Source organism: Petromyzon marinus (assembly GCF_048934315.1).
Source record: "Petromyzon marinus isolate PM22_M1 ecotype Great Lakes invasive population chromosome 68 unlocalized genomic scaffold, UKy_Petmar_22M1.pri1.0 chr68_unloc.1, whole genome shotgun sequence".
NCBI classification, from domain to species: domain Eukaryota; kingdom Metazoa; phylum Chordata; class Hyperoartia; order Petromyzontiformes; family Petromyzontidae; genus Petromyzon; species Petromyzon marinus.
In genome coordinates, this window is record NW_027422597.1 from 1,574,518 (window position 1) to 1,591,424 (window position 16,907).

The following is a 16,907-nucleotide window of genomic DNA, read 5'->3' on the forward strand; positions in this document are numbered from 1 at the left end:
TCTGTGTGAGTCTGCGTGTGTGTGCGTGTGTGTATGAGTCTCTATGTGAGTCTCTGTGAGTGTGGGTATGAGTCTCTGTGTGAGTCTGTGTGTGTGTGCGTGTGTGTATGAGTCTGTGTGAGTCTCTGTCTGTGAGTGTGTGTATGAGTCTCTGTGTGTGTGAGTGTGTGTATGAGTCTCTGTGTGAGTCTCTGTGAGTGTGGGTATGAGTCTCTGTGTGAGTCTGTGTGTGTGTGTATGAGTCTCTGTGTGAGTCTCTGTGAGTGTGGGTATGAGTCTCTGTGTGAGTCTCTGTGTGTGTGTGTATGAGTCTCTGTGTGAGTCTGCGTGTGTGTGCGTGTGTGTATGAGTCTCTTTGTGAGTCTCTGTGAGTGTGGGTATGAGTCTCTGTGTGAGTGTGCGTGTGTGTATGAGTCTGTGTGAGTCTCTGTGTGTGAGTGTGTGTATGAGTCTCTGTGTGTATGTATGAGTTTGTGTGAGTCTCTGTGTGTGAGTGTTTGTATGAGTCTCTGTGTGATTCTGCGTGTGTGTGCGTGTGTGTATGAGTCTGTGTGAGCCTCTGTGTGTGAGTGTGTGTATGAGTCTCTGTGTGTGTGTATGAGTCTGTGTGAGTCTCTGTGAGTGTGTGTATGAGTCTCTGTGTGTGTGAGTGTGTGTATGAGTCTGTGTGAGTCTCTGTGTGTGAGTGTGTGTATGAGTCTCTGTGTGTGTGAGTGTGTGTATGAGTCTGTATGAGTCTCTGTGTGTGTGAGTGTGTGTATGAGTCTCTGTGTGTGTGAGTGTGTGTATGAGTCTCTGTGTGAGTCTCTGTGTGTGAGTGTGTGTATGAGTCTCTGTGTGTGTGAGTGTGTGTATGAGTCGCTGTGTGTGTGAGTGTGTGTATGAGTGTCTGTGTGAGTCTCTGTGTGTGAGTGTGTGTATGAGTCTCTGTGTGAGTCTCTGTGAGTATGGGTATGAGTCTCTGTGTGAGTCTGTGTGTGTGTGTGCGTGTGTGTATGAGTCTGTGTATGTGTGTGTATGAGTCTCTGTGTGAGTCTCTGAGTGTGGGTAAGAGTCTCTGTGTGAGTCTGTGTGTGTGTATGACTCTATGTGTGAGTCTCTGTGTGTGTGGGTATGAGTCTCTGTGTGAGTCTCTGTGTGTGTGTGTATGAGTCTCTGTGTGAGTCTGCGTGTGTATGCGTCTGTGTATGAGTCTCTGTGTGAGTCTCTGTGAGTGTGGGTATGAGTCTCTGTGTGAGTCTGTGTGTGTGTGCGTGTGTGTATGAGTCTGTGTGAGTCTCTGTGTGTGAGTGTGTGTATGAGTCTCTCTGTGTGTGAGTGTGTGTATGAGTCTCTGTGTGAGTCTCTGTGTGAGTCTGTGTGTGTGTGTGCGTGTGTGTATGAGTCCGTGTGAGTCTCTGTGTGTGAGGGTGTGTATGAGTCTCTGTGTGTGTGTATGAGTCTCTGTGTGAGTCTCTGTGAGTGTGGGTATGAGTCTCTGCGTGAGTCTCTGTGTGTGTGTATGAGTCTGTGTGAGTCTGTGTGTGTGCGTGTGTGTATGCGTCTGTGTGAGTCTCTGTGTGTGAGTGTGTGCATGAGTCTCTGTGTGTGTGTATGAGTCTCTGTGTGAGTCTCTGTGAGTGTGGGTATGAGTCTCTGTGTGAGTCTGCGTGTGTATGCGTCTGTGTATGAGTCTCTGTGTGAGTCTCTGTGAGTGTGGGTATGAGTCTCTGCGTGAGTCTCTGTGTGTGTGTGTATGAGTCTCTATGTGAGTCTGTGTGTGTGACTGTGTGTATGAGTCTCTGTGTGAGTCTCTGTGAGTGTGGGTGTGAGTCTCTGTGTGAGTCTGTGTGTGTGTGCGTGTATGTATGAGTCTGTGTGAGTCTCTGTGTGTGAGTGTGTGTATGAGTCTCTGTGTGTGTATGAGTCTCTGTGTGAGTCTCTATGAGTGTGGGTATGAGTCTCTGTGTGAGTCTCTGTGTGTGTGTGTATGAGTCACTGTGTGAGTCTGCGTGTGTGTGCGTGTGTATATGAGTCTTTGTGAGTCTCTGTGCGTGTGAGTGTGTATGAGTCTCTGTGTGAGTCGCTCTGTGTGGGTGTGTATGTGAGTCTCTGTGTGAGTCTCTGTGATGTCTCATGAACAAACCCCATTTGGCGGAACCAGGAGACTGAATCTTTACCCTCGGGACTCCTCCAGAATTAACAAAAAGTCACTTCGGGTCGCCACGTGGAATGTTCGAACACTAACTGCGGAGGAGAGGCTGCCACTCCTCTGTCGGGAGCTGGTACCGCCTGGATCTCTGTGGAATTCAGGAGGTCGGGTGGACCAGCGCTTGCTCCTGCCACCATGAGGGGTGGACAGTCCTCTACTTGGGATAGGAAACCTGCCAAACAACAGGGAGTGGCTCTTTTTCTGAACAAAACAATGAAGGGGGCGTGGAAGCGTACACGTCAGGTGTGGGAAACTGTAAGCCCCAGGAAATTTTGGGCTCGCCTTCTCACCAAACAGAAGCGAGGAGTGGTGGTCGAGGTTACTTATGCCCCCACCGAAGACGAACATCCGTGGAGGGATGCAGACAAGGCCGATGAGTCAGATGCTTTCTATGACCTCCTCTCACAAGTGCTAGCTAAAGTGGCTACTCAGGATAGAGTCATCCTGTTGGGTGACTTCAATACCCGAGTTGGTCATGATGCTGGCACCAGGTCTGGAGTGATTGGAAGGCATGGGCCAGATCAGGTCAATGACAACATCAGGAGCTTGCTAGATTTTTGTGCAGCCCATGGGCTTGTAATTACCAACACGTTGTTCCGGCATCGGCGCATCCACACAACATCATGGATGCATGCCGGGTCCAAGCAAGAACATCTGCTGGACTACATAGTGACGGAACAGCGGATGCGGACCCATGTCCTTGACACCAGGACCTACTGTGGAGCTGATCTGCCCTCTGACCATCGACTAGTCATCCGTAAGATGCGCCTGCCATTCTGCCACTCTGGTGGTGGGTGCACACCCAGGACCCCATTCAAACCCATGGTGGCATGGTCTCAGCTAGCTGATGAAAGTTGCAAGCGAGAATTTCATCATCGCTTGTGGCTGGGACTGGCATCGTCTCAACTCCTCCTGATGTTGAGGGGAAATGGGCGAGGTTAAGGACTGTGGCTCATGCAGCTGCAATGGCTGCTTTGGGTACATGGTCCAGACCTCACCAGAGACCCTGGATGATAGAGCAGGTGTTCAGGTTGGCTGAGAAAAAGTGACAGGCCCACTCCCATCGACTACGGCATCCCACGTCGGAGAATGAGGAGGCTTACCGCAGCCTTCGCTCGGAGGTTCGGAGAGCCGTGAGGCGCTGCAAGGATGGATGGTGGTCGCGGGTTGCTGAGGAGATGGAGTCTGCCTCAATGACCCGCGATCACAAATCGCTCTTTAACTCTATCAAAAAAGTTACCTGCAGCGCCACACCTGTTACCATCATGAGGGCAAAGAATGGTGATCCAATCTCGGACCCTAAGAAGCAAATTTGCAGATTTACTGAGCATTTCTGAGGTCCTGGGGAAGGGAAAATCCCTCAGCCTGTTAAATAACGTTGGATGAAGTGGGGATGATCCTGCTGAGTCTGCAGTGCCTCAAATATTGGAATAAGTCACCCGTTGTGAGTGGCTGGCTTAGGTGCCATCTGTTGAAGAAGCACTGAAGGCAATTCGGAAAGGCACCGGGCAGATATGATCTCCCAAATGCTGAGGGAGGGTGGAGTTTGTGCACAGACTGCCCTACGTGACATCATAACAACAATCTGGACCACTGAACAGGTTCCGCAGAATTGGAAAGTTGCTCTGGTTGTTCCCCTCTTTAACAATGGGGCCCACACAGACTGTAACAACGACAGGGGCATCTCACTCCTCAGTGTGCTGGGAAAGGTCCTGGTAAGGATTATTCAACATCGCCTTGCTAGGCATGCTGAGGAGAGGCTTGCGGAGCCCCAATGCGGTTTCAGAAAAGGGCGGTCCTGCACAGATGCCATATTTTCTGTCCGTCTGCTACAGCAGAGGTGAAGGGAATTCCAGCACGACCTACATCTCTGCTTTATTGGCCTCGTCAAGGCCTATGATACCATCAGTAGGCCTGGGCGCTGGGTTGTTTTTCGTGCTTTTGGAATTCCTGACGCTCTGCTCACGATCATTAAGGACCTTCACGATGGTGAGCGGGCCCGGTTAAAACTACGTGGCCAGGAGTCGGGGCCATTCCCTGTTCACCTTGGGGTGCGACAGGGATGTCCTCTGGCTCCCACATTATTTAACATCTATTTTGACCACGTAGTTTTGTGAAGCCTTCAATATCTGTACCGGAGGAATTTCCATCTGGTAAAGATACAATGGGAGGCTGATCGATGCCCGGGTGCGGTCAAAGGATCGCTCCCTATTGCTCAACCATGAAGGTCCGATGATCTGGTAATTGCTCCTCACTCAGAGGAGGAGTTGGAGGTGCTGATGCTGAACCTGGAGCTTGCCACTAAGAGGTGGGGCCTTACCATCAGCCCCACCAAAACTAAGCACCTGCCTGGGTATTTTGTGCCATCAGACACTCCACCCCCACAACTCCCAATCGGTGATGGGGCAGTTGGGGAAAGAGTGGAGAGTTCCCCATACCTGGGCAGTGTGCTCATGACCGGCTCCGGTTTAACATCAGAGGTCTCACTCCGGATCAGTCGAGCGGCAATATCTTTTCATCGGTTGCGCAACGCTGTGTGGAAGCTACTGGGTCTGTTGCTCCGCACGAAGCTTCAGGTATTCTCAGCCACGGTAATTCCCTCCCTTTTCTACGCTTGCAAAACGTGGACCCCCCTAATGGAACATCTTTGCCGGTTGGAAACATTTAGGCTGGCCTGCCTACGATCCATCCTGGGTTAAACCTGGCTGGATTGTGTGAGGAGCTCACAAATCCTTGAAAGATCTGGGCAAAGTCCCATTGGTGAGCTCCTCCGGCAGGCAAGGCTGCGTTGGCTGGGTCATGTAGTCCGCATGCCCAGCCACCGCATGCCGAAACAGCTTTTGTTCGGCTGGATCGAGGGGGCTAAATGGGGCGGCACGGGATAGAGAAGAGACGGAGTGATGTGGTACAGGAGGACGTGGAGCTGAGTGGACTTGCCGATGACTGGTACCAGCGGTGTCAAGATCGGCCTCTGTGGAGGAGGCTCGTGACGGACGCTGCTGGACAGTTGGAGGCAGTCGCCCTCCAACAACAACGGAGGGCGGAGGAACGACGCTCACAACAACGGGCGGAGTGCCGGGTGGCTAAAACACAGCAGGTTGGCACAGTAGGGGGCACAGGTGGTGCATCAGCCAGTCATCTCAGTCATCTCAGTCAGTCGACCCGTGGCACCTGCTGGGTTTGCCCCGTGACCTCCTGCCAGCGGGCGTTCGACACTTCACGTGGCCTCAACGTGAAACATAGCCTGGCACAAGCGTCGTGGTGATGTCACCGCCACATAGTGGCAAATGGCGGTTGTTGGTTGTTGTTGTGTTAGCCTGTGTATGATTATCTGTATCAGACACCACAATGGATCCTGGGCCTCGCCTCGGTGAACCCAACATCAAATGCGTACCTGGTTCGGCGTATTAAATCATCACCACCAGGAAGAACAAAGGCGGCCGGGCGTGGTGCTGGCCACTCATCCCGTCTTGTTCTTCTCTGCCAGCCTTCATCGGTGCTCGCTAACAGCACTTGGAAGCAGTGATTAGCACGCTGCCCTACGAACCTCAATTCGATTCCAGCTCACAGCCAACTTCAGTAATGACACTGCGTCAAGCAATTTTCGTCCTTGGGTAGTAAGAGTTTATTTTTTAAATTGCTTATGCCTAAAAAGTCTAGAAAATGGCTACTATTCTCCACAAACTTTGCTTTTGTGACCAGGAGGGTGATATTTTGAAATGTACCCATTTTCAATGAGAAAACGGGCAAATTTGCGTCTTTCCGTTCACATAAAGTCAGAAAAAAAACAACATATGAATGGAAATTAACATGTATTTATACTAAAGTAATACAAACAAATGACTACAAAAGCTTTTGAAGTGAGCAGTTTTTCGAGATTTACGATTATGCTGTAAATCACTTTCACGAATCAGCCCCAAAATGTAGCCTGCCATCGTGTTCTCGTTATTCTGTTCAAAGTGCAGTATATCCTGGTGGAAGTGCTCGCCTTGCTCCTCCGAGTACGCTCCCATGGTCTCCTTGAATTTATCAAGGTGAGCATCAAGGATACGGACTTTGAGGGACAGCCCCACATCCCATTGTGCCGAAGTTTTTCACCAGAGTCTCAACCAGCTCCAAATAAATTTTGATTTAAAGCTTTCGTGACTGCAGTAATTCATATTCTTAGCTCTTTCGGTAAAGTCACCACGTTGAAGGGAAACAATAAAATTATAAAATATATATATATAAATAGTTGTCGACCTCGTGATTGCCCAGGAAGCCACGAACCACTGCGACAAAGCCGTCCCAAGCAGCTCTCTCCCGACTAGTGAGCTTCTTGGGGGAATTCATTGCACTCCAGGATCTTCTTCATCTGTTGTCCGACGAAGACACCGGCTTTGACCTCTGGCTCAGACAGCTTAGGGGAGAAGTCTTGAAGGCCACTTGAAGGCTGCCGACTCCGTCTCTACAGCTCTGACAAATTGTTTCACGAGGCCCAATTCGATGGGCAGTGGTGGCATCAGCACCTTCCGTGGGTCCACCAGTGGCTCCCACTTGACGTTGTTGCTCCCCACAGAGAACTCGGTCCGCTGTGGCCAGTCCTGCCTGTGGTAGTGCGCCCTGGTGTCGCTGCTGTCCCAAAGGCCAAGAGAGCTTCTTGGGGAAATTCATTGCACTCAGGGATCTTCTTTATCTGTCTGTGGTCCGACGAAGACACCGGCTTTGACCTTTGCCTCGGACAGCTTCGGGAAGAGGTCTTGAAGGTTACTGACGTCTGCCGATTGCGTATCTACATATTCTTGGGTCTTTCCGGTAAAGTCACGTGGATAGGTTCAAAGAAAATAACAACAACAACAACAACAACAAAAATAACACGAAACTTCGACGTTCCGATCGCAACGCAAGCGGTCATCTTCAGGAAAAAGTGGGGGTTAGCTTCCAAGGCAAACTGTTTATGAAGGGTATTCTTAGCTCTTTCGGTAAAGTCACCACGTTGAAGGGAAACAATAAAATAATAAAATATATATAAAACAATAAAAAAAATTCTCACGACGTTTCGACCATAACACAAACGGTCGTCATCAGGTGTGTCGGTTAGCATTAATTTATTTATTTTCCAACGGTGTATTTATTTATTTATAAGCCATCTGGCTACCGTGAGAGATTCGTTCATGAGGCTATCCACATATACAAGCACAGAGACAATTTCAACCGAGAAGATGGATTCTGGCTTAGCAATCATTGGAAAGATTTGATAAACCATTTCAGGTCTTAATTGATTGTTCACGCTTACAGTGGCTTTCAGACAGCATAAATTAATTTTTCGTCCCCCGCCCTCCTCTTTTCAGAACATAGATGGACTCGTCCTTCTAAACAAACTGCCAAATCGTTGCGCGTGGCGCTGACGTTTTTTTTATAAATAAATAAATACACCGTTTAAAAAGAAATAAATGTATGCAAATCGACACACCTGATGACGACCGTTTGTGTTATGGTCGAAACGTCGTGAGAATTTTTTATATTGTTTTATATATATTTTATTATTATTTTATTGTTTCCCTTCAACGTGGTCACTTTACCGAACAAGCCCACTGACTCACCCACTCGCTCACTCACCCACTTACTCACTCACCCGCTTACTCACTCACCCACTCACTCACCCACTCACTCAACCACTCACTCACCCACTCACTCACTCAACCACTCACTCACTCACTAACCCACTCACCCACCCACTAACTCACCCACTCACTCACTCACTCACCCACTCACTCACTTACTCACCCACTCACACACCCACTCATTCACCCACTCACCCACCCACCCACTCACTCACTCACCCACCCACTCACCCATCAACTCACCCACCCACCCACCCACTCACTCATCCACTCACCCATTCACCCACCCACTCAATCACCCACTCACCTACTCACCCACCCACTCATTCACCCACTCACCCACCCACTCACTCACCCACTCACCCACTCACCCACTCACCCACTCACTCACCCACTCACCCACTCACTCACCCACTCACCCACCCACTCACTCACTCACCCACTCACTCACTCACTCACCCACCCACCCACGCACCCACTCACCCACTCACTCATCCACTCACCCACCCACCCACTCACTCACCCACTCACCCACCCACTCACCCACTCACTTACTCACCCACCCACTCACTCACTCACCCACCCACTCACTCACCCACTCACCCACTCACTCACTCACCCACTCACTCACCCACTCACTCACCCACTCACTCACTCACTCACTTACTCACCCACTCACTCACTCACCCACTCACCCACTCACTCACTCACCCACTCACTCACTCACTTACTCACCCACTCACTCACTCACCCACCCACTCACCCACCCACCCACCCACTCACCCACCCACTCACCCACTTACTCACTCACCCACTCACCCACTCACCCACCCACTCACTCACTCACTCACCCACTCACCCACTCACCCACCCACCCACTCACCCACTCACCCACCCACTCACTCACTTACTCACTCACCACTCACCCACTCACCCACCCACTCACTCACTCACTCACCCACTCACCCACTCACTCACTCACTCACCCACCCACCCACTCACCCACCCACCCACTCACCCACTAACTCACTCACCCACTCACCCACTCACCCACTCACCCACCCACTCACTCACTCACTCACGCACCCACCCACTCACCCACCCACTCACCCACCCACTCACTCACCCGCACACCCACCCACTCACCCACCCACCCACTCACTCACCCACTCACCCACCCACTCACTCACCCACTCACCCACTCACTCACTCACCCACCCACCCACTCACCTACTCACTCACACACTCACCCACTCACCCACCTACTCACCCACCCACTCACTCATCCACCCACTCACCCACTCACCCACTCACTCACCCACCCTATCACCCACTCACTCACCCACCCACCCATCCACCCACCCACTCACCCACCCACTCACCCACTCACTCACCCACTCACCCACTCACCCACTCACTCACCCACTCACCCACCCTATCACCCTCTCCAAAGACAAAATTCCCCCCGCTTTGCGTCAACGGTCTGTTGGGAGCAAGTGGCTGCGTAGCAGCAGCGCCTATGAAGCCTGACCCGGCACTGTGGCACGCGAGGGGGTGGATGTCCAGCAACCACGCCCGGCCGCCTTTGTCTCCCCCAGTTCTAACGCGTTGTTGACACCGCTGCACCTGGGGTACTCATTTCAGGCCGAGTCTACCTAGGAGGAGCGAGTCCCAGGAACGGGTCCAGACGATCGTCAACGGCGCTGATGGTTGCCGTGAGCGCTGGAATCGAACTTGGGTCGCCGGCCTCCGGGTTCAGCGCGAACCGATGCGCCACCGCTCCTTTTCGATTGGGTCACGGCTTTAGTCGCTGACATTCACGGAGCCGAGATTCCAAGGATTTTGATTTCCTTCAGCCGGTTTCCGCAGATTTCTATCAGCAGTGACTCGATTGAGACATTGAGTTGATATTTACTCCCCGTGATGAGCGCACGGCTGCACATCTATCGTGAGTGGGTGGGTGAGTGGGTGGGTGGGTGAGTGGGTGAGTGAGTGGGTGGGTGGATAAGTGAGTGGGTGAGTGAGTGGGTGGGAGAGTGGGTGAATGAGTGGGTGGGTGGGTGAGTGGGTGGGTGGGTGAGTGGGTGAGTGAGTGGGTGGGTGGGTGAGTGAGTGGGTGGGTGAGTGAGTGGATGGGTGAGTGGGTGAGTGGGTGAATGAGTGAGTGGGTGGGTGAGTGAGTGGGTGGGTGAGTGGGTGAATGAGTGGGTGGGTGGGTGAGTGAGTGGATGGGTGAGTGGGTGAGTGGGTGAATGAGTGAGTGGGTGAGTGGGTGAGTGAGTGGGTGAGTGAGTGGATGGGTGAGTGAGTGGGTGGGTGAGTGAGTCAGTGGGTGGGTGTATCGGTGAGTGAGCGAGTAGGTGAGTGAGTCAGTGGGAGAGCGAGTGGGTGAGTGAGTCTGTGGGTGAGTGAGTGGGTGGGTGAGTGGGTGGGTTAGCGAGTGGGTGAGTGAGTCTGTGGGTGAGCGAGTGGGTGAGTTAGTGGGTGGGTGAGTGAGTAGGTTTGTGAATGAGTGGGTGGGTGAGTGGGTTAGCGAGTGGGTGAGTGAGTCTGTGGGTGAGCGAGTGGGTGAGTGGGTGAGTGGGTGGGTTAACGAGTGGGTGAGTGAGTCTGTGGGTGAGCGAGAGGGTGAATGAGTGGTTGGGTGAGTGAGTAGGTTTGTGAGTGAGTGGGTGGGTGAGCGAGTAGGTGGGTGAGCACGTGGGTGAGTGAGTCAGTGGGAGAGCGAGTAGGTGGGTTAGTCTGTGGGTGAGTGGGTGGGTGAGCGAGTGGGTGAGTGAGTGGTTGGGTGAGTGAGTGGGTGGGTGAGTGAATCAGTTGTGAGCGAGTAGGTTGGTGAGTGAGCCTGTGGGTGAGCGAGTAGGTGAGTGAGTCAGTGGGAGAGCGAGTGGGTGAGTCTGTGGGTTAGCGAGTGGGTGAGTGAGTAGTTTGGTGAGCGAGTGGGTGAGTGAGTAGTTGGGTGAGTGAGTGAGTGAGTGGGTGAGTGGGTGGGTTAACGAGTGGGTGAGTGAGTCTGTGGGTGAGCGAGTGGGTGAGTGAGTGGTTGGGTGAGTGAGTAGATTTGTGAGTGAGTGAGTGGGTGAGCGAGTGGGTGGGTTAGCGAGTGGGTGAGTGAGTCTGTGGGTGAGCGAGTGGGTGAGTGGGTGGTTGGGTGAGTGAGTAGATTTGTGAGTGATTGGGTGGGTGAGCGAGTAGGTGGGTGAGCACGTGGGTGAGTGAGTCTGTGGGTGAGCGAGTGGGAGAGTGAGTGGGTGGGTGAGTGAGTCAGTGGGTGAGTGTGTCGGTGAGTGAGTCTGTGGGTGAGTGAGTCTGTGGGTGAGTGAGTCTGTGGGTTAGCGAGTGGGTGATTGAGTCTGTGGGTGAGTGAGTAGTTGGGTAAGTGAGTCTGTGGGTGAGTGAGTAGTTGGGTGAGTGAGTCTGTGGGTGAGCGAGTGGTTGGGTGGGTGGGTGAGTGGGTGAGTGAGTTTGTGGGTGAGTGAGTGGTTGGGTGAGTGAGTCTGTGGGTGAGCGAGTGGGTGAGTGGGTGGGTGAGTGGGTGAGTGAGTCTGTGGGTGAGTGGGTCTGTGGGTGAGTGAGTGGTTGGGTGAGTGAGTAGGTTGGAGAGTGAGTGGGTGGGTGAGTGGGTGAGTGAGTCTGTGGGTGAGTGAGTGGTTGGGTGAGTGAGTCTGTGGGTGAGCGAGTGGGTGAGTGGGTGGGTGAGTGGGTGAGTGAGTCTGTGGGTGAGTGGGTCTGTGGGTGAGTGAGTGGTTGGGTGAGTGAGTAGGTTGGAGAGTGAGTGGGTGGGTGAGTGGGTGAGTGAGTCTGTGGGTGAGTGAGTGGTTGGGTGAGTGAGTCTGTGGGTGAGCGAGTGGGTGAGTGGGTGGGTGAGTGGGTGAGTGAGTCTGTGGGTTAGTGGGTCTGTGGGTGAGTGAGTGGTTGGGTGAGTGAGTAGGTTGGAGAGTGAGTGGGTGGGTGAGTGGGTGAGTGAGTCTGTGGGTGAGTGAGTGGTTGGGTGAGTGAGTAGGTTGGAGAGTGAGTGGGTGGGTGAGTGGGTGAGTGAGTCTGTGGGTGAGTGAGTGGTTGGGTGAGTGAGGTGCTGCTGGCTACTAACAGCAGTTACCCCAACAGTCTGTTGAAGGCTACACGGGGGAGGGAGGGGCTGTGTCTGCGTGATTGTGTGTGAGAGTTACTTTCGTGGAGTGTGATAGGAGAGTTATTGTCCTGAAGAGGCGATCAAACGCAACCTTCAGAGACGCGCGCACACTCACAACACAGAGCTACCCCGGGTAGCCCACGTGGGCTGTTGGGGGCAAGTGCCGCTGTGTGTCTGTGTGTGTGTCTGTGTGTGTGTCTGTGTGTGTGTCTGTGTGTGTCTGGGTGTGTCTGTGGGTGTCTGTGTGTACCTGTGTGTGTCTGTGTGTGTGTCTGTGTGTGTACTTGTGTGTATCTGTGTGTGTGTGTGTCTGTGTGTGTCTGTGTGTGTCTGTGTCTGTGTGTGTGTCTGTGGGTGTGTGTGTGTGTACTTGTGTGTGTCTGTGGGTGTGTCTGTGTGTCTGTGTGTGTCTGTGGGTGTCTGTGTGTGTGTGTGTGTGTCTGTGTGTGTCTGTGTGTGTCTGTGTGTGTGTCTGTGTGTGTGTGTGTGTCTGTGTGTGTCTGTGTGTGTGTCTGTGGGTGTCTGTGTGTGTGTGTACCTGTGTGTGTCTGTGGGTGTGTGTACTTGTGTGTGTCTGTGGGTGTGTCTGTGTGTGTGTTTGTGTCTGTCTGTGTGTCTGTCTGTTTGTCTGTGTGTCTGTCTGTTTGTCTGTGTGTCTGTGTGTGTGTGTGTGTGTGTCTGTGTGTGTACTTGTGTGTGTCTGTGTGTGTGTGTGTGTCTGTGTGTGTCTGTGTGTGTCTGTGTCTGTGTGTGTGTCTGTGGGTGTGTGTGTACTTGTGTGTGTCTGTGGGTGTGTCTGTGTGTGTGTGTAACTGTGTGTGTATGTGTGTGTCTGTGTGTGTCTGTGGGTGTGTGTGTGTCTGTGTGTGTCTGTGTGTGTCTGTGGGTGTGTGTGTGTACCTGTGTGATGTGTGTGTCTGTGTGTGTCTGTGTGTACCTGTGTGTGTCTGTGTGTGTGTCTGTGTGTGTCTGTGTGTGTCTGTGTGTGTCTGTGATGTGTGTGTCTGTGTGTGTGTCTGTGGGTGTGTGTGTGTGTACCTGTGTGTGTCCCTGTGTGATGTGTGTCTGTGTGTCTGTGTGTGTGTCTGTGTGTGTTTGTGGGTGTGTGTATGTGTGTGTCTGTGTGTGTGTGTCTCTGTGTACCTGTGTGTGTCTGCGTGTGTGTCTGTGTGTGTGTCTGTGTGTGTCTGTGTGTGTCTGTAATGTGTGTGTCTGTGTGTGTGTTTGTGGGTGTGTGTGTGTCTGTGTGTGTCTGTGTGTGTCTGTGATTTGTGTGTCTGTGTGTGTGTCTGTGTGTGTCTGTGTGTGTCTATGATGTGTGTGTCTGTGTGTGTCTGTGTGTACCTGTGTGTGTCTGTGTGTGTCTGTGGGTGTGTGTGTGTACCTGTGTGTCTGTGTGTGTCTGTGTGTGTCTGTGGGTGTGTGTGAGCCTGTGTGTGTCTGTGGGTGTGTGTGTGTGTCTGTGTGTGTGTGTGTACCTGTGTGATGTGTGTGTCTGTGTGTGTCTGTGTGTGTCTGTGTGTGTGATGTGTGTGTCTGTGGGTGTGTCTCTGTGTGTCTGTATGTGTACCTGTGTGTGTGTGTACCTGTGTGTGTGTCTGTGTGTGTGTGTCTGTGTGTGTCTGTGTGTGTGATGTGTGTGTCTGTGTGTGTGTCTGTGTGTGTGTGTCTGTGTGTGTCTGTGTGTCTGTGTGTGTGTGTCTGTGTGTGTGTCTATGTGTGTGTGTACCTGTGTGTGCGTCTGTGTGTGTGTGTCTGTGTGTGTCTGTGTGTGTCTGTGTGTGTCTGTGATGTGTGTGTCTGTGTGTGTGTCTGTGGGTGTGTGTGTGTGCACCTGTGTGTGTCTGCGTGTGTGTCTGTGTGTGTGTGTCTGTGTGTGTCTGTGTGTGTCTGTGATGTGTGTGTCTGTGTGTGTGTCTGTGGGTGTGTGTCCCTGTGTGTGTCTGTGTGTGTCTGTGTGTGTGTGTGTGTGTCTGTGTTTGTGTGAGTGTGTGATGTGTGTCTGTGTGTGATGTGCGTCTGTGTGTGTCTGTGTGTGTACCTGTGTGATGTGTGTCTGTGTGTGTCTGTGTGTGTCTGTGTGTCTGTGTGTGTACTTGTGTGTCTGTTCTGTCCCTGTGTGATGTGTGTCTGTGTGTGTCTGTGTGTGTCTGTGTGTGTGTGTCTGTGTCTGTCTGTGTGTCTGTGTGTGTCTGTGTGTGCCTGTGTGTGTCCCTGTGTGATGTGTGTCTGTGTGTGTCCCTGTGTGATGGGTGTCTGTGAGTGTCTGTGTGTGTCTGTGTGTGTCCCTGTGTGATGGGTGTCTGTGTGTGTCTGTGTGTGTCTGTGTGTGTCTGTGTGTCTGTGTGTGTCTCTGTCTGTGTGTGTCTGTGTGTCCCTGTGTGATGTGTGTCTGTGTGTGTCCCTGTGTGATGGGTGTCTGTGTGTGTCTGCGTGTGTCTGTGTGTGTCTGTGTGATGTGTGTGTGTGTCTGTGTGTGTGTCTGTGTGGCACAAAGTGAGGATGACCCTGCTGAGGCTGCGGTGCCTCAAATATTGGAAGAAGTCACCCCCTGTGAGTGGCTGGCTGAAGTGCCATCTGTTGAGGAAGTACTGAAGGCGATCCGGAGTCTGAGACCAGGAAAGGCAGCGGGCAGAGATGATCTCCCAAGCGAAATGCTGAGGGAGGGTGGCGTTTGTGCACAGACTGCCCTATATGACATCATAACAACAGTCTGGACCTCTGGACGGATTCCGCAGGAATGGAAGGATGCCCTGGTGGTCCCCTTCTTTAAGAAGGGGGACCGCACAGACTGTAACAACTACAGGGGCATTTCACTCCTCAGTGTGCCGGGAAAGGTCCTGGCAAGGATTATTCAACATTGCCTTGCCAGGCACGCTGAGGAGAGGCTTGCGGAGCCCCGATGCGGTTTCAGGAAAGGGCGGTCCTGCACAGATGCAATATTTTCTGTCCGTCTTCTACAGCAGAGGTGTAGAGAATTCCAGCAAGACCTACATCTCTGCTTTATTGACCTGGTCAAGGCCTATGATCCCATCAGTAGGGCTGGGCTCTGGGTTGTTCTTCGAGATTTTGGAGTACCTGACCCTCTGCTCTCGATCATTAAGGACCTTCATGATGGTGAGCGGGCCCGGGTAAAATTACGTGGCCGGGAGTCAGAGCCATTCCCTGTACACCTTGGGGTGCGACAGGGATGTCCTCTGGCTCCCACATTATTTAACATCTATTTTCACCACGTAGTTCGTGAAGCCTTCAATAGCTGTACCGGGGGAATCTCCATATGGTACAGATATAATAGGAGGTTGATCGATGCCCGGGTGCGGTCAAGGGATGGCTCCCTATTGCTCAACCACGTTATGTATGCTGATGATTGGGTAATAGCTGCTCATTCAGAGGAGGAGTTGGAGACGCTGCTGCTGAGACTGGAGCGTGCCACTAAGAGGTGGGGCCTTACCATCAGCCCCACCAAAACTAAGCACCTGCCTGGGTATTTTGTACCATCGGACACTCCACCCCCACAACTCCCAATCGGTCATTGGGCAGCTTTATTGACCTGGTCAAGGCCTATGATACCATCAGTAGGCCTGGGCTCTGGGTTGTTCTTTTGCACGATGAACAACAACGAGCGGAGCGCCGGGTGGCTAAAGCACAGCAGGTTGGCACAGTAGGGGGGGCACAGGTGGTGCATCAGCCAGTCATCTCAGTCATCTCAATCAGTCGACCCGTGGCACCTGCTGGGTCTGCCCCCGTGACCTCCTGCCAGCGGGCGTTCGACACTTCACGTGGCCTCAAGGTGCACGTGGCCTGGCACAAGCGTCGTGGTGACGTCACCGCCACTTAGTGGCGAATGGCGGTTGTTGTTGTTGTTGTTGTTGTTCGTGTGTGTCAGTGTGTGTGTCTGTGTGTCTGTGTCTGTGTGTCTGTCTCTTCAGCCATCACGAACGTGCGCCTCTGGGCAATCGACAGACAATGCTTCCAGACGATCATGATGAGGACCGGCCTCATCAAGCAGGCCGAGTACATGGACTTCCTCAAGAGGTGTGTCTCTCTGTGTCTCTCTGTCTCTCTGTGTGTGTCTCTCTGTGTGTGTCTCTCTGTGTGTCTCTCTGTGTGTGTCTGTGTGTCTCTGTGTGTCTCTGTGTGTGTCTCTCTGTGTGTGTCTGTGTGTCTCTCTGTGTGTGTCTCTGTGTGTCTCTCTGTGTGTCTCTCTTTGTGTCTCTCTGGGTGTCTCTCTGTGTATCTCTGTCTCTCTGTGTGTCTCTCTCTTTGTATCTCTGTCTCGCTGTGTGTCTCTGTGTGTGTCTCTCTGTGTCTCTCTGTCTATGTCTCTGTGTCTCTCTGTCTTTCTGTGTGTGTCTCTCTGTGTGTCTCTCTGTGTCTCTCTCTGTGTGTCTCTCTGTCTCTCTGTGTGTGTTTCTCTGTGTGTCTCTCTCTGTGTCTCTCTGTGTGTTTCTCTGTGTGTCTCTCTGGGTGTCTCTCTGTGTGTCTCTCTGTGTGTCTCTCTGTGTGTCTTTTAGTGTGTGTCTCTGTGTGTCTCTGTGGGTGTCTGTCTGTGTGTCTCTCTGTGTCTCTCTCTGTGTGTCTATCTGTGTGTCTCTGTGTGTGTCTCTCTGTGTGTCTCTCTGTGTGTCTCTGTTTGTCTCTCTGTGTGTCTCTCTGTGTGTCTGTGTGTGTGTCTCTGTGTGTCTCTCCGTGTGTCTCTGTGGGTGTCTCTCTGTGTGTCTCTCTGGGTGTATCTCTGTGTGTTTCTCTGTGTGTCTTTCTGTGTGTCTCTCTGTGTGTCTCTCTGTGTGTCTCTCTCTGTGTCTCTCTGGGTGTCTCTCTCTGTGTCTCTCTGGGTGTCTCTCTCTGTGTCTCTCTGTGTGTCTCTCTGTGTCTATCTCTTTGTCTCTCTGTGTCTCTCTGTGTGTCTCTCTGTGTGTCTGTCTGTGTTTCTCTCTGTGTGACTCTCTGGGTTTCTCTCTGGGTGTCTCTCTGGGTGTCT

General features: G+C 52.3%; 1 protein-coding gene across 3 annotated transcripts in view; it reads left to right on the plus strand.

The window, feature by feature from the left end:
- LOC116958029 (cGMP-dependent protein kinase 1-like) overlaps positions 1-16,907 on the plus strand; it is a 295,703-nt gene that overhangs the window by 218,847 nt on the left and 59,949 nt on the right. For all 3 annotated transcript variants that reach the window (XM_076058101.1, XM_076058104.1, XM_076058102.1), the window contains exon 4: positions 15,856-15,961. In XM_076058101.1, the coding sequence (XP_075914216.1) occupies positions 15,856-15,961 (106 nt within the window). The remainder of the gene's footprint in view (positions 1-15,855; positions 15,962-16,907) is intronic.